The following is a 24,301-nucleotide window of genomic DNA, read 5'->3' as shown; positions in this document are numbered from 1 at the left end:
TTGGCCTTAAGTCTTCCATCTTCCCAGAGCAGCCCCATACTGGGTAAAAATGAGATGTATCTAAAGAGATACAGGGGACAAATACTGTCTCACTTATCTGACCATCAGAAAAGTTACACCCTTCATCACCCAGGAATGCCTGAAAGCTCTGTAAACACAGATCCCACATCACTCTTGGCTCACCCATGACTCCTCATTATTTTTCCACAGTGCCAAGCATGGACAGATTCTCAGAATAATACTTACTTGCTGAAAATGCCATTTACAACTGATTAAAAAGAGTATAGTGGTCCCTTCAATGAAAAGCTTGTCCTCCAACTCTTGGACTTGAAGACAGCTTCCTGCTGTAACTCTGACAGTGAAAAAACTAGATGTGGATTGATCAATTTTACTGAGTCTCAAATTTGAGATTTACCGATATGGAAGAGAAGTTGTGGTTTTTAGCTGTCAGCTGTAGACACACACAGCTTGTGTGTTTTCTCCATTTTCTTTTCTTTCATTTCTGTGCTCTGCTTCTTCCTGTGACACTTCACCGACAAAATGGGGTTCGGATGGGGAGGATAGGGAAGTCACACAGAAAGTTATGGGTTGGGTTACGCAAGACAGCTTTTTATCCCTCCCTGTTGCTTTCCGCTCAGGGTGGATGGCTCTTTTGAAGGCTGGGGTCATGTCATCCCATTATTTGCATGATCTCCCATTTAGAGAGTTCTCAGACAGTCTATGTCCTTACATGGTATATTTTTCTGCTCAGCTTTTGTGAAGTGTCTACTTAGGGAATTTTCTTTCTTCTATTTGCAAATCAAAAGGCTCAACAACATCATCAAAGCATACTAGAAATGAAATGGACCAAAGGTTTCATTTAGTTACAGTAAAGCTTTATTGTCCATGTTACAATTCACAGCCAACAGCATCCTTTAAGTTCACAGATATTGCAGTTAATCTATGCAATCTGCAAATAACCTCACCTCAGTTCATTAGACGCAGCAGGTTAACTTAAATACAGAGTTCTCTCTGCCCAGGAGAGTACAACACTCTGGTGGGGATTTTAGGTAAGGTTCTTTGGTAGACTTGATTCATCCCCAAAAGAAATTTGTAAAGTTCGTGTAACTCAAAAATAGGCAGAAAATATGCAAGCAAGTGAAAAGACATCTAGCAGTGCCTGAACTGTTTCAAAGCAAAGGCGATTATTGTGGAGAAAATGCTTTTAACGTTGGTAGAAAAAGTTCAGAAAAGGACATCAGAAGGAGAGGCTGGGAGGTTACCTTGCCAAAACCAGTGTAGTGTATATTAGTCTGATGTTGTGCTTTAGAACCTGTTGGTAAGTGGAGAGGCTGTCGCTTCCAGTGTCCCCTGCTGCCCTGCATGTTGACGAGGCAACTGGTGTTAAATGGATGCGTAAGGGAAAGAAAGAGAAGAGGACCCGCGTTCATTTCTCCTAACCTCTCCTAAGTTCAGACGTGGAGGAATGGCCGCGCGTCTTGCCAGAGGAAACCCGAGTCGAGTCCGATAAAGAACTGATAAAAATGTCCCTCATTCGCCCCGGGAAGCCGGCACCCAGGCACGACGTGAGGACCGCCAGACTCGCTGACTGCGGCCGCTTCCCAAGGGGCCGGGGCGCGCCCGCTGGAAGGTGGGAGGGGAAGTTGCCCCGATTCTGGGAAGAGACCAAAGGAATGAGTAATTGGAAATTCTGTAACGGAGACCCTTTCCCCAAACCCTGTGGCCTTTTCACCCCAAACCCCCTGCCGAGCGGCAAGAGGACTGGAGACGGACGCGCTGGAAGGAGAGTCACGTTTCGGAGGGGGAAGTGAAATAAAAAGGGCGGCACCGGGGGGGACCTGTGCGTCATTGAGGGATCGAGAAGAAGCGCGGGCGCACGGGGTGGAGAAAGAGAAGGGGGAGCAAGAAACCGGAGGGGGCGGCCGCGGAGCGCGGGTGGGGCGCGGCGCAGCGCCCGAGCCTCCTGCCTTTTCGGGCCGCGCCCCGGCCGCCCGCAGCCTCCCGGCTCTTGCCCCGACCCTCTCTCCGTATCCCGCCGGCGGGGCGCGCCCCGCGCGCGCAGAATGTGGCAGAGGACACGGGCTCGGCCCCGCGCGCCCTGGCGTTGGGCGCTGGCGCTTCTGGCTCTAGGCGGCGCGGGACTGTGCCACGCCGGCCCGCAGCTCAGGCACCCCGCGAGGCCCAGCGCCAGGAACAAGTAAGTGCGCGGCCTCGCCTCTCCCCCAGGACGGCGAAGCTCCCTCCGCCTACCCCTCCCGACTCTGCCCTGCTGAGGCCGTGAGCTGCAACCGGGGTCCCCCTCCGCCTGCCGGGGTGGTGCCTCCTCCTCGGTGGCCGCGCGCTCCAGGGGCTACGCCGGGCGCCCCCAGCGACTTCTCCCTTGCCTCCCGCAGGGCTGCCTGGGGCTTGGGGCGCAGGGCGGGTCCCACAGAACAGGGCGATCAGGAAACTACCCCCCCTCCAGGAATTACTGGAGTCGCTGGGACCTTAAGGGCTCTTTTTGCCTCTGTCTTTTGTCGGGTATAGGTTCACGCTATCCAAAGGCGCACCCGCGCACCCTCTAGATATCTGCTGGTCGAGCGCCCGCCTCTGCCCGCCGGGACCAGGGCATCCCAGACGCCCTGTAGGCTCGTCAGGTCTCCCCCAGCCTCTCTGCTCAGGTTTACACCGTGCCCTTCTCCCTTTCTTTCACCCCAGGAACTGGTGCGCGTACATCGTGAACAAGAACGTGAGCTGCTCGGTGCTGGAGGGAAGCGAGAGTTTTATTCAGGCTCAATACAACTGTGCCTGGAACCAGATGCCCTGTCCGTCCGCGCTCGTGTAAGTAGCGGAGCCGGGGCCGCGGGGGTGGGTGGGGGTGGGGTCAGAGCGCTGGGCTCCAGCCGCTCAGCAAGTCTCTTCCAGCGGTTGAAAAACTTCGGCTGAAAAGTTTGAGCGCCGACTGGGGTACCAGGCACGATGGGGTGTTTAAGGAGCGTGTGCCGCCTGGAGCGAGCGTCAGGGATGCGCCTGCCTTGTGAGCTTGCGATTGCTGAGCATAGGAGGGGACCAACAAAACCCCCCACCCCCACTTCTCTCTCTCTCTCTCTCTTTCTCTCTTTCTTTCAATTTTATTGCTAACATAAGGCAGCTGGACCTAATTACATCCATATTGCGTGTTCTGGGGCACAGAGAAGATTCCAAAATGTATACTGCTAAAACTTGTACAAGTAGGATTAGCTGAGGGTTTGCTTTAACCAGTGTTCTAAAAGAGGCGAGTTTTGTCCAAATGTCCCCATAAAACTGACCTCTTCCAGGTGTTGGGAATCTCTAAAGTCAAGTCCCAGCAACAACTTGCTTGAAAATGTGCTGTTTTTACAAGTTAGATTTGGGGGGGATTCAGCTGAGTGGTTATCAGGAGAGAATGGTCCTTAAAGACCAGGGGAAGAATTAATCTTTTTGCTTATAAAGATTTTAGCATTAAAAACAAAACAAAACAGAAACAAAGAGGAAGCAAAGCAATGGAGAGCACAGATTTTGTTCCATACATCACACTCGTTCAGTTGTCATGAGGCAAGTCTTTGTGTCTTTGTGTAAGTCAGATATCAGAGGATGAGCCGATGTGAATAAACGGCTGGTGGGGAAACACATGTGATGGTTGAAATTAATTGTTTTCCCCTAAGAATAAGTTGTTTGTCTTAGAGCACAGTTGTCTTTACAGCAAAGAATAGCCAGTAGGCGGATCTGTCTTTGGCGAAGCAAAGGGACAGACTGAACTTGTGCGCCAGGAAACCTTATTATGGAGTCGGTAGAGGAGCCCGCAGGCCTGTGAGGTGGATCATCGCACGTGGGCTGCGGTGGGAACTGAAAGGGGGAAGGAATGGTTCCTGTTAGGCAAAAACAAACAAACCCCTGCAAAACAAAACAAAAACTTAGGAGAGGTTTCCCACTTGCCATCCACAGAGAATCTGGTTGAAATTGAGTTGAGGGGTATCACCCTGAGTTGGGTAAACTGTCAAAAGGTGCAAGGCTGACAAACTGCCCCGTCTCTGGTGAGCAGGGGCATTGAATTTTGCAAGTGTTTCTCTCTTTACAAAAAAAAAAAAATTTATTGAAGTATCGTCGATTTACAATGTTAATTTCTGCTGTACAGCAAAGTGATTTTTTTTTTTTGTCTTTTTAGGGCCGCACCCGTGGCATATGGAGGTTCCCAGGCTAGAGATCGAATTGGAGCTACAGCTGCCCGCCTACACCACAGACACAGAAACATGGGATTTGAGCTGCATCTGTGACCTTACACCACAGCTCACGGCAAAGCAGGGTCCTTAACCCACTGAGTGAGGCCAGGGATCGAACCTGTGTCCTCATGGATACTAGTCAGGTTCTTAACTTGCCGAGCCTCTGAGCCGTGATGGGAACTCCTGTACAGCAAAGTGATTTAGTTATACATGTATATTCTTCTCCATTATGCTTTATTACAGGATAGTGAATATAGTCCCCTGGGTTATATAATAGGACCTCGTTGTTTATCAATCCTATATGTACTAGTTTGCATCTGCCGATCCCAAACTCCCAGTCCATCTGACTCCCTCACCCTCCCTCTCCATTGTCTGATCTGTAGGTCTGTGAGTTTGTTTCTGTTTCATGGATAAGTCCATTTGTGTCATATTTTAGATTCTACATATAGGTCATATAATATGATATTTGTCTTTTGATCTGCCTCAGGAAGTATGATCATCTCTAGGTTGTCCACCCATATTGCTGCAAATGGCATTATTTTGTACTTTTTTGTGGCCGAATAATATTCCATTGTATGTAGGTACTGCATCTTCTTTATCCATTCATCTGTCAGTGGATATTTAGGTTGCTTCCATGTCTTGGCAGTAAACAATGCTGCTGTGAACATTGGGGTGCATGTATCTTTTTGAATTACAGTTTTGTCTGGATATATGCCCAGGGTGCTGGATTGTATGGCAACTCTATTTTTCAGGTTTTTTGTTTTTGTTTTTTGGCTGCCCCACAGCATATGGAGTTCCTGGGCCAGAGGTCAGATCTGAGCCACAGCAGTGGCAACACCGGATCCTTAAACCACTGTGTCAGACCAGGGATCGAACCTGCTTCCAGTGCTCCCAAGATGCTGCCAATCCCATTTCACCACAACAGGAACTCCTATTTTTAGTTTTTTGAGGAACCTCCATACGCTTTCATAGTGGCTGCACCAACCTACATTTCCATGACAGGTGTTTCTGAGGAGTCCCAGAGCCTGAGCAACTGCTCTCAATTCATGGGTATCATCAGGTTTTTGTTATTTGATCCGTATAGCCTGAGACCTGGGGAAGTAAAGGATCTTGGGAAACACACCCGGGAGTTGCTGAGGGATGCTTTCTGGGTGTGGTGGGCCGTGCGGTACTGGAGGCTGGCTGAGGTGCCTGAGAAGTGCGACTTAGCTGCTGATGACAGTGCAGCGTCTGGGAGGGGCAGGTATGACCCAGGGGACTTGACATAGTTGGAGCAGAGCTGGGTTAGGGGCGATGGAGGGAATGGAGGAAGAGAAGCCAGTCGAAGAGAGAGAGCAAAGCCAAGACTTTGGAAGGGCTTCTCTCCCACCTTAGAGACCCTGGGAGGTGAAGCCTGGGAGGCTGAGGGGTCCAGAAAGGCCAGGGGTTTTAGCAGCAGGAAGGTTGGCTTGTGCAGAAAGAGACAATTTCGGGTCAGTGGGGTGTGTGCCTCCAAATCTGGCCTTTGTGGACTAGCCTCTGTCCCTGTAGCCTGGAGAAAGGGAGGGAGGGAGAAAGAATGTGTGTGTGTGTGTGTGTGTGTGTGCCTTCAGCAGCTTGCATGGTTCTCAGCTAAGAACATGTCCACCTTCTTTCTTGGAAGGCAGTTCCCAGATGAAAATGAGTGAAAGGGAGTTCCTGTTGTGGAGCAGCGGAAATGAATCTGACTAGTATCCAAGAGGATGCTGGTTTGATCCCTGACGGCGCTCAGTGGGTTAAGGACCCGGCGTTGCTGTGAGCTGTGGTGTAGGTCGCAGATGCAGCTTGGATCCCATGTGGCTGTGGCTGTGGTGTAGGCCAGCAGCTATAGCTCAGATTCGACCCCTAGCCTGGGAACTTCCATTTGCTGTGGGTGTGGCCCCCCCAAAAAAAAGAAAGTAAGGAAAGTGAGAACCATTGCTCTGCATGTGCACGTGTGTTCACGCCCATGTGCTTTGCTTTTTCCCTGGGGTCATCAGCAGGGGTACCGGAGACTGTGTCATTTTTCACACTGGCTATTATTCGCTGTGCGGTTTCTTAGTTTATGAGAACACTGGCTCATTTGCTTTGCTTTGTTTGGGTTGTTAGGCGGGTCGTTTGACGGTGGTATTAGGGAGTGAGTGGTGGGGCTTGAGCCCTTCGGGAAAACTAACACCTGTGTCCCTGCGCTCAGCTGCCACCTGAAACTTGTCTCCCTGGGATGGAGTTAAAGTGTGTTTCTGGAAAAGCAATTCACAGCGCGTGTCCTAATGCCTGTGAGGTAGTAATATGATTCTTGTGTGCAGAGAGTTCCGAATTCCCGTGAAGACTTTTCTGTCACTAGGAGTTTAAAATCAGGGCTCTCTCTGTCACTCTGTGTGTCTCCCGCACAGGCACAAGGTGGTGGTGGGGTCTGGATCCCCGAGGCACAGGATTCCTTCAGCAGACACTGCTTTGTCTTCCCTCAGCTAATTCCCGAGGGTGGCTGATCGGGCCTGGGGAGGAGATAAGAGGAATTATCTCAGATAATTATCCAGTGAAAAGGGAGGAGCAGCTGCTTGTAGGCAGTAAAGTAGCATAAAGCTGGGTAGTAGGGATTTACCATTTACTTTAAATTCTTTTTTTGCCACACCCATGGCAAGCGGAAGTTCCCAGGCCAGGGATCAAACTGCGCCACAGCAGTGACAATGCCAAATCCTTAACTGCTGGGCCACCAGGGAACTCCTTTGACCCCCCATTCTAAGTCTAAAGACTCCCCCCCACCCCGAGATCATTGTTTTATTTTATACGTCCATGTTAAGACATTAACCTCTTTTAAAGTTTTGTTGCCTTTTTTCTGGTTCACTGTAAGAGCCTTTGGCAGGTCAGCCGCGTGGTAGACTGTCCCTGTCATTGTCACGCTGCCACCCGCAGAGCACTTAGGATGGGCCTGGAGGATCCACACCAGGGTCTGGGGCTCCTGCAGTGGCACCTAAATACGGAGAGGGTCTGTCTGGGTCATGGGCTGGTTTTAGGGATGCAGTTGGGGAAGCCCTGGGAATGTGAGCAACTTAGAATTCTTTCTGCAGGCTTAATACAACAACCAGGGCTGACTTGCTGTGACGTGATGAGCCCCTTTACGTTCATTTTCTTCCATTCTTACGCAAACCCCCCGTTTTACAGGTGGGCATGTAGTCAGGAAGTAGCAGAGCCTGGGTCCAAACCCACGTGTGCTGTTTCTAAGCCTTAGGCTCTTCCCACCCACTCCCCTGCACCCTCTCGCTGTCTAAACCTACATCCCTTGATGAGCGCCCCAAGGATGTTTGTGCATGTGTGATGCTGTGACACTGGCAGCCTTGGTGTGATGGGAGGGAGGAGGTGAGGGCCTGAGCTCTCCTAGAGACCCCCCTTCCATGGGGTGGGCCCTGCCTGGGTGCCCTGCTGATGGAAAACAGCACTGTCCTCCTTCTCCTTCCTGGCCCAGGCATTGTTCCTTTTCACGCTTTATTCATGCCGCATGAGAGTAATTCCAGAAAGTTCCATAACCTCCCACTCAGCTTGGTCCAGCTGACTTGCTGTTAGCACTCGAGGTTTGGGGGCGTCCAGCATGCAGTGCAGCTGCCTTGCTGGTGAGGATTCCGGATGCACAAGTGGGATTATTCCCCTGATACCACAAGCTGACTGGGGTTTATCAGCATCCACCCAGCCTGGCCCCACCCGCTTCTTGGGTGTGTAGTATCTGGGTGGAATTTTTCCTCTTAGGTCTTTAAAAAAAACAAAACGCCTCTAATCCTTAGATTCTGGGGGAGCAGATGGTCATTTAGTTGGAAGAAGAGTTTTCTAGCAGGGAGATGTCTCAGCCCGGAAAAGCTTTAAAAGAAAAAAAAACTTGCGGAGTTCCCATCGTGGCACAGTGGTTAACGAATCTGACTAGGAACCATGAGGTTGCGGGTGCGATCTCTGGCTTTGCTCAGTGGGTTAGGGACCCAGAGTTGCCATGAGCTGTGGTGTAGGCTGGCAGCTACAGCTCCCATTAGACCCCTAGGCTGGGAACCAACATATGCCACGGAGCGGCCCTAGAAAAGGCAAAAAGACAAAAAAAAAACAAAACAAAAAAAAACAAACAAAAAAACCCGCACTTGAGATTGGGGTCGGGGGGATGTGGGGTTACATCCTCTCGAGCCAATTCTACGTTTCTTACGTCTCCAGGAACAGATTTCCTTTCGGTTCTAATTGTGTCTCTTGGGTGCACAGCTTGTCGGGAGTGCTTTCTCTGTTGGAGATCCATGGCTGTGATAAACCTTGCTCCTTGACACTGAGGGGCCTTAAATCAGATGTCGGGAGCACCTGCTGGGCGGCGCCCGAGCATCGCACTGTCCCTGCCGAGTCCCCCACTGTGGGTCCCCGTGCCCCTGACATCGGGGCTGCACCTGTGCTGCTTCCCTGGTCTCCGAAGACCCTCCTCTCACGCAGCTTTGTTCTTTGCGCCTCTCTTCTTCCTGGGTCCCCAGCAGTTAAGATGCTGTGTCCAAAAAGCCCTGTGATGTCGCCAGAACATTTACACGTTCCTTCAGCTCAGCCAGGAGATGAGGTAGGGCAGGGCCCGGGGTCTGGGAAAAAGAACTTAAAGCTCATGAGCTACCCTTTCTACCTTTCTTATCTTGGAGAAAAACGAGTAGGATTCAAACAGAAGTTATAGCCTTAAGAAAAATAGTTTGCTTCTTGTGAAACATCATGTCATTTTATTAATTGATCTTCCAAGATCTGTGATTCTCTTGTGTTGGCACTTGATAAATGAATTAAAATTCTGAGACAGACAAGCGGAGCTGGGGGTGGGGGTGGGGGCAGGGCTCCCCTGAGGTAGTCAGTCCCTCCAGGCTGGCTGGTGTAGCCAGTGTGTTCTGGAAGAGGAGATAGGAAACTCGGCTTCTGGCCTGAGCTCTACCACTGCCGACTTCAAGCTAGTCACTCAACCTCTCTGAGGCACCTTTTCGTTTCCTCTACATTTCAGGCGAGACAGCATAGTTGACAGAACTTTAAAACTCACTCTTACGCTCAGGTAAGGTACACTGAGCAGCAGTGTCTGACCAACACACCTTGTTCTCATTGTTTGGAGTTGTTTCCTCTCAGGTGGTCTTCTCTTGGAAGGCTTTGCATTTCCTGACATGTAAGAGAAAGAAAGAAAGACATTCAGTGACCTAAGATAATAATAAGGAGTTTTCTGGTAGCCTAGCAGCGAAGGATCCGGCATTATCACTGCTGTGGCATGGGTTCATTCCCTGGCTGGGAAACTTCTGCAAGCTGTGGGCACGGCCAAAAAAAAAAAAAAAAAATTGGAGTTCCCATTGTGGGTCAGAGGTAATGAACCTGACTAGTATCCATGAGGACACGGGTTCAATCCCTGGCTCCACTCAGTGGGTTAAGGATCCAGAGTTGCTGTGAGCTGTGGTGTGGGTCACAGATGCAGCTCGGATCTGGAGTTGCTGTGGTTGTGGTTTAGGCTGGCACCTGTAGCTCCGATCTGACCCCTAGCCTGAAAACTTCCATATGCCGCGGGTACAGCCCTAAAGAGGAAAAAAAGAAAGACAATAATTAAGAAAATGAAATGACTGGAGTTCCCATTGTGGTTCAGTGTGTTAAGGACCCGACATTGTCTCTGTGAGGATGAGTGTTCCAACCCTGGCCTCGCTCAGTGGGTTAAGCATCTGGCATTGCTGGGAGCTGCAGTGTAGGTGTAGGTGCAGCTCAGATCCAGCATGGCTGTGGCTGTGGTTGCATTGTAGGCTGGCTGCTGCAGCTCCGATTTGACCCCTAGCCCAGGAACTTCAGTATGCCATGGGTGCGGCCCTAACAAGAAAAAAAGAAAAATAAATGATTGAAATTGACTTTTTGGGGGTCCTTTTAGGGCCCTACCGCACAGCATATGGAGGTTCCCAGCCTAGGGGTTGAATCAGAGATACAGCTGCCGGCCTACACAACAGCCACAGCCATGCGGGATCCGAGCTGTATCCTCAAAACTACACCACAGCTCACAGCAACACCGGATCCTTAACCCACTGAGGGAGGCCAGGGATCAAACCTGCGTCCTCATGGATGTTAGTCAGGTTTGTTTCCGCTGAGCCATGAAGGGAACGCCTGAAATTGACTTTTAAACATGAAGTGAGACGCTCAGAGAAATGCTTAGAGGTTACTTTGGAAGCAGAGCCAGCTGTGGAGTTTGGAGGGTAAAGTCTGTTAAATGACTACAGATGATTTAAAGCAAGTGCTCCGGTCACCGTGGGCCCTGATTCCTGGATCTGCAGGTGTTTGGGTGCCCGTGGCGGGTCAGGGAAGAGAGATCAGTTGATGGACCGGGTCGCCCATGCTGACCGGTTGCCCATGCTCATCCAGCCAGGAACACGCCGTTTTAATGCTTTGCTCTTAGAAAACATCCTCTTCCTCTTGCACGGCCTATTAAGACGTGTTGCTCGTGTTTACTGAGTGTGACGAGCGAGGTAGGTACTGCGTGTGACAGTGTTTCACATACTGTTTTTTAAACCTAAAACTGACTGACCGCCAGCGTTCAGATTCCTTCCAGGCTGTCACCCAAATGTTCTGATTTACTGTTGGCTCCATGACGGTTGCCCGCCTGGGCATTAATGCTTCCAGGCTTGACGCAGCAGGTCTCCTCGACTTAAAAATAGCAATGACCCACTTGATAAAATGACTCCAGCGAGACTTTGCCTGGCAGATGATTTTCCTGGGTGAATCCAGGGAGGAACAGGGTGGTTTTCAGCATGACAGCAGCTCACGTTGGAGGAAGAATAATGAAGTTCACCCATCAGTTTCCTTTTTTCCTTCCTGCTTGAAAGTGGTGATGGGTGCTGGAAAAAAAAGAGGGAGGGTTCACGCTAACCCAAAATTCCTGGTTTGAAAATGCTGTAGAAGCAAACTTTCCTGGGTGTGTCAGGACCTAGCCGCTTTTTTTGTTTTCCATCAAAAAAAAAATAGAAGATTAAGGAATACGCCTAAACATGACTCTTTGCAGCATCAGCCTTTTTTAGGACTGTGTATTTTGCTGGACCTTTGGTTAAAAGAAATTTGAGACAGTTTAGGTGAAGCCTTCTCAAGCTGATCGTTTGAAAGGGAATTTACTGTGAGACTTGTCAGCTGGCCCCTAACGTGCACCAGCTTTCCCCGCTTTGGTGATTATCAGGGTCTGCCAGATCAGATGTGTTGGCTTAATTGTGTTATCTTTTCCGGAGATTTGCTCACAAGCCCATCACAGGGTGCGAGAGATTTCCCACTTGCTTCGAGCTGCTTCCCTGCATCTGCTCAGCGTGGATGCTGTTAAAAGATTTTGAGATAAGGGCCTTCCCCCCCACCCCACCCCCTGCCCCCAAACCTTAGTAGCACCAAAAGCCACTAGTTTTCTGCTAACTGAAGCTTTTCCAGGCATCTTGAAAGCGGAGCCCCAAAGCGGTGGTAGTGATTGCAACAGAGCTCAGGGCGGGCCGAGTTTCACAATCCAGTCCTTCGAGGGAGATCTTTTCACCACCAAAGTGATTCTCTGGCTCTCATCAGTTTCAACCCCAAGCGCTCTCACATGCCAGGGGAATGACCGCCTTGGCAAGGAGGCCTCGGGAGCCTTTCTGGATATTTTGAACATTCCAGAATCTCAAAGCCGGCTGCTGTCCTGACGGTGCCCAGGCTTGGCTGACGCATCAGGTGGCCCCTGCTTGGAGATTCAGCTGTTGTCCCCACTGGGCCAGCAACTCTCCAGGGCCACAGCACAGGGTCAGGGCCGTAGCTCCGTTGTGATAAATGATGATCCTGACCTGTTGCATCATCTTCTGGCCACTCTCAAGGTTTTTGGGAGTCGTTCTCTTGCATCATTGCAGAAAACAATGAGCAAGATGGAACCCAGACTCCCTGCTCAGCAGCAGACAGCAGACAGGGAAGGCAGAGATGCCGTTCACCACTGTTTCCTGAACCAAATAGCAGGGCACCCTCTAGCCCCTCCTGGGCAGAACAGACGCTGAGAAATAATAATCCCAGTGAGGCTTTACTCCGCATCATATTTTTGAAATGCTTATTTACGTCTTTGACACTTTGTGTTCTTTCATACAAAATGGCAATTTGAAGGCAGCAATGAAAAAAATTCCATTTTGGCGTTCCTGTTGTGGCTCAGAGGTAACGAACCCGACTAGTAGCCATGAGGACGTAGTTTCAATCCCTAGCCTCGCTCAGTGTGTGGAGAATCGCCCATTGCCATGAGTTGTGGTGTAGGTGGCAGATGTGGCTCACATCTGATGTTGCCTAGATCTGCTGTTGCTGTGGCTGTGACGTAGCCTGGCAGCTGCAGCTGTGATTCAGCCCCTAGCCTGGGAACTTCCATACGCTGAGGGTGTGGACCTAAAAAAAAAGAAAGACAGACCAAAAAAATTCAATTCTGATCATCTTTCTTAATCATTGGCCCATACCTTCAGAAGTACAAATATATATATATCAGGTCTGAGCTCCTAGTAAATAAAACCATTGGTTGTATGTATGAACACTAATCTGATCCATTAAAAAAACCCTAAATCCTCATTTAAAAGGCTTAATAATGCTGGTCTTGGTAGTGTTCTATTATTTTTACTTATTTATTTATTTTTGGCTGCACCTTTGGCATACAGAAGTTCCTGGGCCAAGGATGGGACCTGGGCCACAGCAGCAACAACACTGAATCCTTAACCACTAGACCACCAGAGAGCTCCTGGTCTTGGTTTTTTCTTAACGAACATATATTTTTGGAGCCTCAAGACTATCTAGCACTTTGCTTTCACGATTCTGATGAAACTATTTTTTTTTTCTTTTTTGGCCGCCCCATGGCATATGGAGTTCCTGGGCCAGGGATCATATCTGAGCCACAGTTGTGACCTATATCTCAGCTGTAGCAATGCTGGATCCTTAACCCACTGTGCAGGGCTGGGGATCAAACCCTTGTCCTAGCACTCCAGAGATGCTGCCAATACCATTGTGCCATAGTGGGAACTCCTCTGATGAGATTTTAAAATACTTGAATATACAGATATATAATACATAAAACATGTTATAAGTGAAATATATGTATAAATGTGTATTGTATACAAAACATATCTAAAATAGCTTTGTTGAGGTATAATGTACATAAACTATATATAGTTAAAGTTGTATAATTTAGCATGTGTTTGTACCTGTGAAACCAACATCACAAGATATAGAACATCTTGGAGTTCCCTGGTGGCCTAGTAGTTAAAGATTTGGCATCGCCACTGCTGTAGCTTGGGTTTGATCCTAGCTGAGCTTCTGCATGCTGTGGGTGTGGCCAAAAAAATATATACAGAACATCTCCATCACTCCCAAGAGTTTGCCCACACCCTTTGTCATCTTCCCCTCTTATTTCCCACCCCCACGCTCCCTCCCCAGGCAACTGCTGATCTGTTTTCCATCACTGCAGATGAGTTTGCATTTCCTAGAGATTTATGTAAAAAGCATCACACAGTATGTACTCTTACGTTAGTTTTTTCCTTCAGCATAGTTATTTTAAGGTATATCTATGTTGTACTGTGGATCAATAGTTGATTACTTTTCAGTGCTGAGTAATATTCCTTTGTGCATGTGTACACTACTATTTTTTTTTTTTACACTACCATTTATATATGGTTGTTTTGTAGCTGAGGACTCATGGTGAAGTTCAGGGTGTAAACTCATTTATATTGTCAGTGATGTTACTTCTCTGATGTTTCTGAAGACCACTTGAGATGGTAAATACATAACAGATGTAGGACACTGATAAAACCATAATGAGGTACAAAAAGTGCATTTCACATTTTAGCCCCAGGAAAATTGAAGTAGACTTATTATTTGAAGACCCTTGGAGTTCTCGTTGTGGTGCAGTGGAAACGAATCCAACTAGGAACCATGAGGATGCAGGTTCAATCCCTGACCTTGCTCAGTGGGTTAAGGATCCAGTGTTGCTGTGAGCTGCGGTATAGGTCAGAGACTCACCTCAGATCCTGCATGGCTGTGGCTGTGGCTGTGGCGAAGGCCGGCAGCTACAGCTCTGATTAGACCCCTAGCCTGGGAACCTCCATATGCTGCAGGTGGGGCCCTAAAAAGACAAAAAAAAAAAAAATTGAAGACTCTGGGTTACTTGGTTTTGTTAAACAAATATTTTTGTGTGCGGTCAATGACTGACCCAACACTAGGCCCCGTGGGGACACAGCAAGGAACCTGACCTCTCTCTTGCCCTCCAGGAGTTTATGTCCAGTAGGTGAAATGAGACATGAACAGAAATAATGACAAAATAAAAGGTCGGCATGAGAATTGCAATAAGAGAAGCACAAACAGCTAAGGATGTTCAGATGCAGAGGAAACGGCTTCCAGCCAGGAGGAATCTGAGAACTAGTTTGCAGGTGCTGACATCCGAGCAGGGCTTTGAAGGAAGGTTCCAGTTGAAAATATATGCGGATGTGAGAGGAAGCCAGCATAGGCTGAGAAAGAACATTGGCAAAGGCTGGGAGGAGGGGGGACATCCAGAGGGAGGACTAAACTGAGGTGTCCGTGGAGCTGGTCCTGCTGAAGGCTGTAGGTCCCTGGCCTCTCCCCTTGGCTTGTAGATGGTCTTCTCCCCATGTGTCTCTGTCCAAATTCCCCGTATTTTTGTTGGGTGCATCCATGGCATGCAGAAATTCCCAGGCCAGGGATCGAACCCACACTCCAGCAGTGACCCAAGCCACAGTGGTGACAATGCTGGATCCTTAGCCCACAGAGCCACCAGGGAACTCCTAAATTCCCCCTCTTTATGAGGACACTTGTCATCCTGGATTAGGCCCCATCCTGATGCCCTCATTTTAACTCTACTACCTCTGTAAAGACCCTGTCTCCAAAAAGGCCGCCTCCTGAGGTTCTGGGATTTGGACTCCAACATGTATTCTGGGGGCAGCAGAGCATTCAAGCCATGACCCCAGTTTTGGGAGTTTGGGCTTTATCATTTAGGCAAAGGGGGTTCATGGAAGATTTTGGGTCAGGGCCACCATTGGAGCTTCCAGATGTTTATCTGACAATTTGTGCAAAATGGGTTTGAAACAGGGGAGGATGGGTGGGGATTGGAGGACAGCAGGAGGGTCCTGCTGAGAGCCTGGCCCTGGTGCATGGTGGAGCTGAGGCAGGTCTGGTGGGAAAAGTGGGTCTGCTGGAGGAGGGATGAGCAGTGACAGAGAGGGAACAACCAGGGGACTGCTTGTTGGTGCTTCATGCACAGGAGCTCTCCTGGGCTGGGGGTGAAGGGCTGTCTCTGAGCATCTTAGTCTGTTGTCAGTGCTGTGGATAAAAAGAGCTGCACCTTGTGCAGGAAGGTAGATTCGTCCATGGACTTGGCTTAGACGTTATCGCAGGTGGTCTTTGTTCACAGGACGATCGGGACCTCGTTATTCACCTTTGTTGATCAGGAATCAACTCTAATCCCTCATGTGGGCAATTGAATCTATTATTATAGAAGCCCATAGTTTTAGTCTTGTTGCAGGTTTTTGCTTTATGGTAAATATGGATCCTGTCTGATGTAACTGGTCTTGGCTGAGCTGGCCCTCGACCAAGGACTGTTATTATGGACGAGAGGAGTATACGGGCTCCAGAGAAGTGTGGTTGCTCCATCGTAGATACTGGTGAGTCAAGAAAAGCCATAGTGTGGTACCTGGGGTCCCCCTGTTTGGCACCCGGAGGATGTTTATTAACTGAATGGGTAAAAGAGAAAACAGGTGAATTGTTTTATTTTTTAAAAATTAAGACTGTGGAGTTCCCATTGTGACACGGTGGAAACAAATCCGACTAGGAACCGTGAGGTTGCGGGTTCGATCCCTGGCCTCTCTTAGTGGGTTAAGGATCCGGCATTGCTGTGAGCTGTGGTGCTCGACCTCTAGCCTGGGAACCTCCATGTGCCATGGGTGTGGCCCTAAAAAAAAAAATTAAGACCATAATTTTTGAAGCAGTTTAAGGTACATAGAAAAACTGAAGGAAAGGCTCAAAGATTTCTCATGTAGCCCCATCCCCCCCACATGTACAGCCTCCCTCATCAATATCCCCACTGGAACTGTGCCTTCGTCATGGCTGTGGACCCACACTAACGCATCATCATCATCACCCAAAGTCCATAGTGGACATGAGGATTCATTCTTGGGAGAGGAAAGTTTTAGCTTGCTTTTCCTCCCGTTGTTAAAAATCACATGTGCCAAGTTTGGTTTTCAGGTTTCAGGCATGGAGACCATAAGTTTGAATAATGGTCCATGGCTTGGTATTTTTTGGTTTTTTTTTTTTTTTTTTTTTTGAGAGTTAAGTTTTATTTGGGGTGAAATTAGGACTTAAGCCTGAGAGACAGCATCTCAGGGAGCCCTGAGAAATCACTCCAAGCAGGTGAAGTGTGGATGCCAGTTTATGAGTTTTGCGACAGAGGGAAAATAGAAGGAACAAAAGATTTAGAGAAAACCAGTTTCTATGGGAAGATGTAAATGTCTGGGTTTACTGGAGTCACCCCTTTGATATGTCATGGCTTGTGGGGTTTTTTTGTTTGTTTTGTTTTTTTGTTTTTGTCTTTTTGCCTTTTCTGGGGCCGCTCCAGTGGCATATGGAGTTCCCAGGCGAGGGGTCAAATTGGAGCTGTAGCCGCTGGCCTACGCCAGAGCCACAGCAACAGGGGATCCGAGCCGTGTCTGCGACCTACACCACAGCTCACAGCAACGCTGGATCCTTAACCCACTGAGCAAGGGCAGGGATCGAACCTACAACCTCATGGTTCCTAGTTGGATTCATTAACCACTGAGCCATGAGGGGAACTCCAAATGGCTTGTGTTTTTGAAGTGGAAATTGTGGCATACGTATGTGGTCTTCGAAAATGATTATTAATGATGAATGAAAACTCGGTGGCTTGCAGCTAAAATGAGGGCGTGTGATATAGATTCCAGTTAAATCAACCAAAGTAATGCTGTGTGTTATCATTTAGATTTCTAAACTGGTCCTCTTAGTGTAAGCATACCTCGGCGTAAGCATACATGGATTCTGTGTGTGGTATAATACAGCTTTGATTTTGGGAGGGTTCATGTTACACAAAAGAATAATTTGGTATAATTGGCAGGTTACCGTGACCAAAGACAAAAGGGCACTTTGAGAAAGTTAAGTACTGAAAATAACAGAAAAGGATTTTAAATATCACTTTTTTTTCTTTCTTTCTTTCTCTCTTTTTTGGCTGTATCCATGGCGTGTAAAAGTTCCCGGGCTGGGGATCAGACCCTCCAACCACTGCAGCGACAATGCCAGATCCTTAACCCACTGCTCCATAAGAGAACGTCCTAAAGATCACTTTTAGACTTCTTTGAAAATACTATGCTTGCTCGTGTATTTTATGCAAAACATGATGGAAGCGAACAGTCTTTGGGTAGTGGGCCAGCTTAAGCCCCAGCTTTTTTAGGAGGGTGAGAACTGATCCTCAAACCATAGATTTTTTTAATATTCTTTTTTTTTTTTTAACTTTTTAGGGCTGCACCCTCAGCATATGGGAGTTTCCATGCTAGGAGTCAAATCAGCGCTACAGTTGCCAGCTTACACCACAGCCACAGCAACGTGGGATATGAGCCTCGTCTGAGACCTACAGCTAATGACAATGCTGATCAAGGCCGGGGGTCGAACCTGCATCCTCATGGATACTAATTAGGTTCTTAACCTGATGAGCCACAGCAGGAATTCCAAACCACAGATCTTCTTTCTTTTAAATAAACAAAATAGGAATTCCTGTAATGGTGCACTGGAAATGAATCCAACTAGGAACCATGAGGTTGTGGGTTCGATCCCTGGCCTTGCTCAGCAGGTTAAGGATCTGTCATTGCCGTGAGCTGTGGTGTAGGTTGAAGATGTGGCTTGGATTTGGTGTTGCTGTGGCTGTGGTGTAGGCTGGTGGCTACAGCTCCGATTCAACCCCTAGCCTGGGAATCTCCATATGCCACGGGTGCGGCTCTAAAAAGACAAAAGACAAAAAAATAAATGAAATAATGAAATCTATGTAATTTTTCTTAAAAAATTATTTTAAATAGATATAAAGCTACATATATTTTAAACTTATGTCAGTTGGGCCCCTTAACTCAAAGTCTGTATGTTGGTCTCCCTCCCCGCTCAATTTACAATTTACAAAAACTGTGCCGCCCACAACCTTCCCTCTAGATTGGGACAGTTCCCAGGCTGTATAGTCTGCAGACCCTGAGTATCTGGGTCCTGTGATGGTTTTCTCAGGACCACACTGGTTTGGCCAAGTTATGGGAATCATACTTTCACGTTCTTTAAGAAAAATCCAGTTCCGCCGAGTGCAGGAGGATTCAGTGAAGGCAATGGCTTAACCCACAAGGCAGGTATTACCAACCTTAAAAGTCCATTATTGGCCACCCCAAGTCGTCTGGGAGAAAAGTCCTTCCTCCATGGCCTCCACGGCCTCTACCACCCCTTTCTATTTAAAAGTAAATAAGTGAAATTCTTCTTTTTATCTTTCTAAACAGCTCTTTCCCCAGTACTTGTCCCCACCTGCAGGCCTGGAGGTGGGCTGGGTTGTGCAGCCAAGCTCCTTCGTAGCAGAGTCCAGGCAAAAGTAAATGTCTCTGCCTTGTTGTGTTAAGTGTGGGTTAAAAAACAGACGGTAATGCTGGGTTCGCCTGGACAACGCATGAAATATGAAACTAGCTTATAACATTTTGGTCCTTCCCCCCCCACCTCCCCTCAGTGTGGTCATAAATTAGAAAAGAAATACAAGTGTTCTTGTGTTTTCAATTCCCAAATTATTTTTTTTAACTGAGAATGAATTGGCCCAAAAGAAGAAAATGTTTTTATGTCTGCGGAGAAACTCCTACTGTCTTAGGATTTTCTAAGCTTCCAAGTGGCTTTCCCCAAGTTTCAGGTGTGGCCTGTTTAAGAGCTTCAGCCAAAGGTTCAAAACTTAATAGATGCAAACTTATGCATTTGGAGTGGATAAGCAGTGAGATCCTGCTATAGCAAAGGGAACTATATCTAGTGGCTTGTGATGGAACATGATGGAGGATAATGTGAGAAAAAGAATGTATATATATGTATCACTGGGTCACTTTGCTGTACAGGAGAAGTTGACGGAACACGGTAAATCAACTATAATGGAAAAAAGAAAAATCATAAAATAAAAAAACCTGATATGATAGTAGTAGCAATAGCAACAACAATAAAACAAAATTTCAAAACTGATTTCAGATGGGATAGCATAGCCGATTCCCTTTTTGCATGGAAAAGCAATGCAGCCATCCCTCGGAATCCACAGGGATTTGGTTCCAGGACTGCTGGTGGATACAAAGATCCACAGATGCTCAAGTCCCTTCCATTACATGGCGTAATATTTGCATATAACCTCTGCAGGTCCTCCGCGAATAGGTTAAATCGTCTCTAGGTTCCTTAAAATACCCAGTACAGTTGTGGAGGCTGTGTGAATACACAGTTGCTATGTGCGTGACAAATTCGTTCTGCTTTTTGGAACTTTCTGGAATTTTTTTTCCTCCGTGAACATTTTCAATCTGAGGTTGGCAGAACCCACAGATGCGGAACTCGCGGATACCGAGGGCTGACTGTTCTGGGAACCCTGGCTGCCTGTTGAAGCGCGGCTGACGGATGTGGAAGTTGAGAAAGAAGAGAAAGCACGGAGTGACCGGAGGGAGGGATGGATGTTGCAAATCGAGTCAAGGGACACCCGGCAAAGGGATTTCGAAATGACAGTGACTTTTGGAGGAGAATTTGAGGAAATAATTTTTCCTCTTAAGAAAGAGGAAGTCATTAAAAGCGAGTTATTCGGTGGCTCTGAGAAGAAAGGTTTGGATCCCCAGACCACGGATAGTCACACTTGCGAGCATCAGGCCCGAGGCTGAGGCAGCAGATGTTCTTGGGGCCACGCCATAGGGACACAGGATGAGGACTTAGGGGAACGAGGGGACGAGGGTGGTCTGTGAGTCTAACTTCAGGGGTGAGGAAACACAATGTGAGTTTGAGAAGCAGCATCGTATAGATCGTAGCAGGGAAAAGCCTGCGGCAGCGCTGGCCCTGCCCCTTAAGAATGCTTTGGGGAATGCAGGCCTTGTTCATCTGGATCAGGCAGCCCTCCAGTGAGGGGGGTGGTTACTTGGACCCCAGGGGACCCCACACTCCCCGCCCCCCACTATAGACGTGAGTCCTGTCCCGCATTTCCCCAAGCGAGGAAGTTAAAACTAAGCATATGGACTCCCTGGAACAGGCAGATGCTGTGTTTTATGTTGCTGGGCGGGCCCTACCCTTGAAGATGATATCATTTTTAGCAAAGCCTGTTTGCTCTCAGTCCCCAGCGTTCTCAGAGTAAATCTGAAGATGTCACTTCACTGTCTAGGGCAGCTGAGTTGGGACTGAGCCTTGCAGCTGGGCTGCTGTCCTTTCCTTTCATTGCCTTTCTCTTAGGATTGTAGAATTTTTTTCTGTCCTCAGGTTAAGGAGGGTGATGATAAATTGTGGGGAAAACTTCAACTTATTATGCTGTATGATCAGAGCAAATGACGGAGAGGTCCAGAGGGTGTTAGGGTTTGGACGCTAACTTGCCTAAGTACATAAGGAAATTAATTCAAGAAGAAACAGAAACCTAAGCAGCTTCTAGCTGTGGTTTTTCCAGCAAACACCTCCCTTGTACTGGGAGACCGACACCCTCCTACATGTACGCTTTCATTTTGAACTCGTTGCCTTGGTCTAGGATCTGTTAATTTTTCGTTTATTTATTTATTTTTTTGGTCCTTTTGCCATTTCTTGGGCCGCTGCCGCAGCATATGGAGGTTCCCAGGCTAGGGATCGAATCGGAGCTGTAGGTGCCGGCCTACACCAGGGGCACAGCAACACGGGATCCCAGCCGTGTCTGTAACGTACACCACAGCTCACGGCAATGCCGGATCGTTAACCCACTGAGCAAGGCCAGGGATCGAACCCGCAACTTCGTGGTTCCTTGTCGGATTCGTTAACCACTGAGCCATGACGGGAACTCCTAGGATCTGTTATTTTAAGAAATACATAAAGCTGTATTATAATCTGATTTTGATCAGGGCTCACCATTTAGATACATCCTGCATTTCAGAAATACATTTGCCCGAGTTCTGGCTTTTAAAACTTAGATGGATCGGCTTAAGGAGTCAAGTAAAATATTGAATGTTTCTTTCCTTCCATGTTATTAATTTCTCCAGGAATCTAATTTATAAAATGTGTAATGTAGCATAAAAAGAAAAGAGAGGAGTTACCTGGTGGCTCAGTGGGTTAAGGATCCAGTGTTGTCACTGCTGGGGCTCTGGTTATTGCTGTGGCGCAGGTTCAATCCCTGCCCAGGAACTTTTGTGTGCTGCGTGGGAGGCGGGGGCGGATGAGAATTCTGATTTGTGCTGTGATATGCTTTAACCTGGAAGAGGGCCCTCTAGTTGCTTGACTTTGTCTTATGTGGGGAGACTTGTTCAGAATGTGGAAAGACAGTGCTGAAAGGAAGAGACCTTGGGGCTCAGAGTCACCTCCTCAGATCGTCTTTGCAGATTCGCAAAGTTTCAAATGGCCAGTCTTCTGATGGTCAGTAAGACACAGTGGATTCAGATGCAAGAGTCTCTTCTGCGGGGACAGAAGCATTTTTCCTTCAGGAAGTTCTGAAATCCCTTCCAGCTTCAAAGTTTATAGCCCCCACTGTATAGTAAATACTTTTGGCAAAATGTTACTCCCATGATAAGCTCACTTATTTGTTGATTGATAGGACCACAGAAAAGAAAGGAAAAATTTGTCACAAGCAGTTCCTAGAAAACCAGTCCACTGTCTTGTCAACTTCTAAATTAGAACACTGAGACCAAACTTTGTAAAAGTGAGTACCTGGATAAAAAGGAGGTTTTGATGCAGGCTGCAGGATGGATGCAGCTGAGATGAAGGGGATCAGGACATGCCATCTCAAAACATGCCACTTTGCCATATCAAACACTTTCAACAGAAGGCCACTGAGAAACTGCAGAGACCAGAAACCTTTTCTGTTCTCTCTGTTGATGCCTAAAAGCAGGGTGTGAGCTTCGTGCATCCCCTGGACCCTTGTCCCCAGAGACCAAGAGCCCCCACTGAGAGGAGTTTGCAGAAACAAACCTTACTAAAATAGCCCTCACAGTCTGCTAGTTTACCCCATGTATTTCCTAGCCACAGTCCCACAGTTTTTGCCCCTTGAAGCCAAAACTCTCTTTGGTCATTTCTCCACACTTGATCACCCTTTGTTAAAACAGTACATAAACTTCTGATCTAGTTGCTTTGTTTTCACTCCTGTCCTGTGAAGCCCTCTGTGCACGTAAAAATATTAATGTCAGTAAAATTTGTACGTCTTTTTCTCCTGTTAATGTGTCTTTTGTTCGTTTAATTCACAGGCCCCAGGAATAAATCTTAACAGGGTAGAGGAGAGGGTTTTTTTCCCCCTCTCTCCTGCAAGGACCTTATATGCTAAGTGACATAAGCCAGTCACAGAGGGACAAATCCTCTATGATTCTACTTATATGAGGTACCTCGAGTGGTCAGATTCATAGAGACAGAAGTTGAATGGTTGTTGCCAGGGCTTGGGGGAGGCAGGGGTGGGGAGTTGGCGGGATGTTTGCTTTTTGCCCATTTTAGGGCCGCACAGGCAGCACATGGATGTTCCCAGGCTAGGGGTGGCATCAAAGTTGCAGCTACCAGCCAGAACTGAGGCTCGTCTGCAACCGACACTGCAGCACATGGCAACACTGGATTCTTAACCCGCTGATGGAAGCCAGGGATCAAACCCGCATCCTCAGAGATACTGGTACTTATCTGGCTGAGCCATAACAGGAACCCCAGGGAGTTGGTGTTTAATGTGGGTGCAGAGTTTCAGCTTGGGGTGATAGAAAAGTTACAGACATGGGTGGGGGTGATGTTTGCACAACACTGTGTGTGTACGTCATGCTACTGAACCATACTGCTTAAAATGGGTAGGATGGTACATTTTATGTAATGTGTACTTTATTACAGTTAAAAAAAAAAAAGGAATTATTGTGACTGGACCGAACTGCTCTCTGGGAAACTTGGAGCAGCAGCTGAACGCCAGACAACCAAGTGTGCCCTGGTGGGCATTCGGCAACTCTGGGGCACGGCTTCTCCCCTTGTGAGTGGCTTTTCCTTGTCACTCGGGAGGCGGTGTCTCCCCAGGCTGGGGGGCTCCCTGCCAGGGAGGGAAGAGCCTCTCCTTCATTCTCTATCCCCTCCTCCTTGAGCCTGTTTAGAACCACACACGCAGAGTGAAGCAACAAGGCTTGGCTCCAGGTTCTTTGGAGCCAAGAACTGGAAGAGGGAGAGGAGTTTGCTAGAAAGTCTGTTCTTGGGAGAAATCCCAGTCAAGCGAGGGACCCCAGGGGCCCTGCTGGGCTTTCGATTTGTGCAGTGTTCAAATAAAATCCAGGTAAATACTAAATGCAGGCAAAGGATCCTCGCCATGTGGAACTGCTGTCTAGATGGTCCTCTGCCAGTGACACGTGGTGATTTCAGAGAAGCGGTCTCCTGGCAGAGGCAGGGATGCAGGAGGAGAAATGAGAGGAGCAGACAGATGTGAGCCCCTCACTGATCCCTGGACCGTCTCGTGACTCTCAGCCAGCCCCATCCAAGAACTTCCCATGATGCCAGAGATGTTCATGTTGGTGACTGAATGCTGTGGCCACTGTGGCTGTAAAGCCTGTGTGGATAGTGTGACTGCAGAACTCAGTGTTCAATTTGATTTCATTGTAATCAGGTTTACCTTGAAACAGCTCCCCTGGTTAATGGCGGTCTCATGGGACAGCCCAGCACTGGGTCACCTCCTGAAATGGGAGTCTTGTCCTGTTCTCATAACTGGATTCTAGAGCTTGAGTTGCTTCTGGAAGGATTGAGGAATCTACATCTGTGGGGTTAGACCTGGGGATCACCGTGGGTTTTTTGTTTGTTTTTTTTGTGCTTCAGTTCATCTTTTCTTTTTTTAATTTTAATTTTTAATTATAGCTGATTTGCAATCTGCCAATTTCTGCTGTACAGCAAAGTGACCCAGGCATACA

At 47.9% G+C, this 24,301-nt stretch overlaps 1 protein-coding gene across 2 annotated transcripts in view; it reads left to right on the top strand.

Annotated features, from left to right (window-relative positions):
- Nucleotides 1–1,914: 1,914 nt before the first annotated feature.
- Nucleotides 1,915–24,301, top strand: part of EMILIN2 (elastin microfibril interfacer 2) — a 56,751-nt gene continuing 34,364 nt past the window's right edge. Inside the window, exons 1-2 of one of the 2 annotated variants that reach the window (XM_047793815.1) lie at nucleotides 1,915–2,197; nucleotides 2,698–2,820. In XM_047793815.1, the coding sequence (XP_047649771.1) occupies nucleotides 2,064–2,197; nucleotides 2,698–2,820 (257 nt within the window). In that variant the 5' untranslated portion in view covers nucleotides 1,915–2,063. The remainder of the gene's footprint in view (nucleotides 2,198–2,697; nucleotides 2,821–24,301) is intronic. The other variant, XM_047793814.1, reaches the window with a different exon arrangement.

Source organism: Phacochoerus africanus, chromosome 8, assembly GCF_016906955.1.
Source record: "Phacochoerus africanus isolate WHEZ1 chromosome 8, ROS_Pafr_v1, whole genome shotgun sequence".
Lineage (NCBI taxonomy): Eukaryota > Metazoa > Chordata > Mammalia > Artiodactyla > Suidae > Phacochoerus > Phacochoerus africanus.
This window is presented reverse-complemented; position numbering and strand designations above follow the sequence as displayed.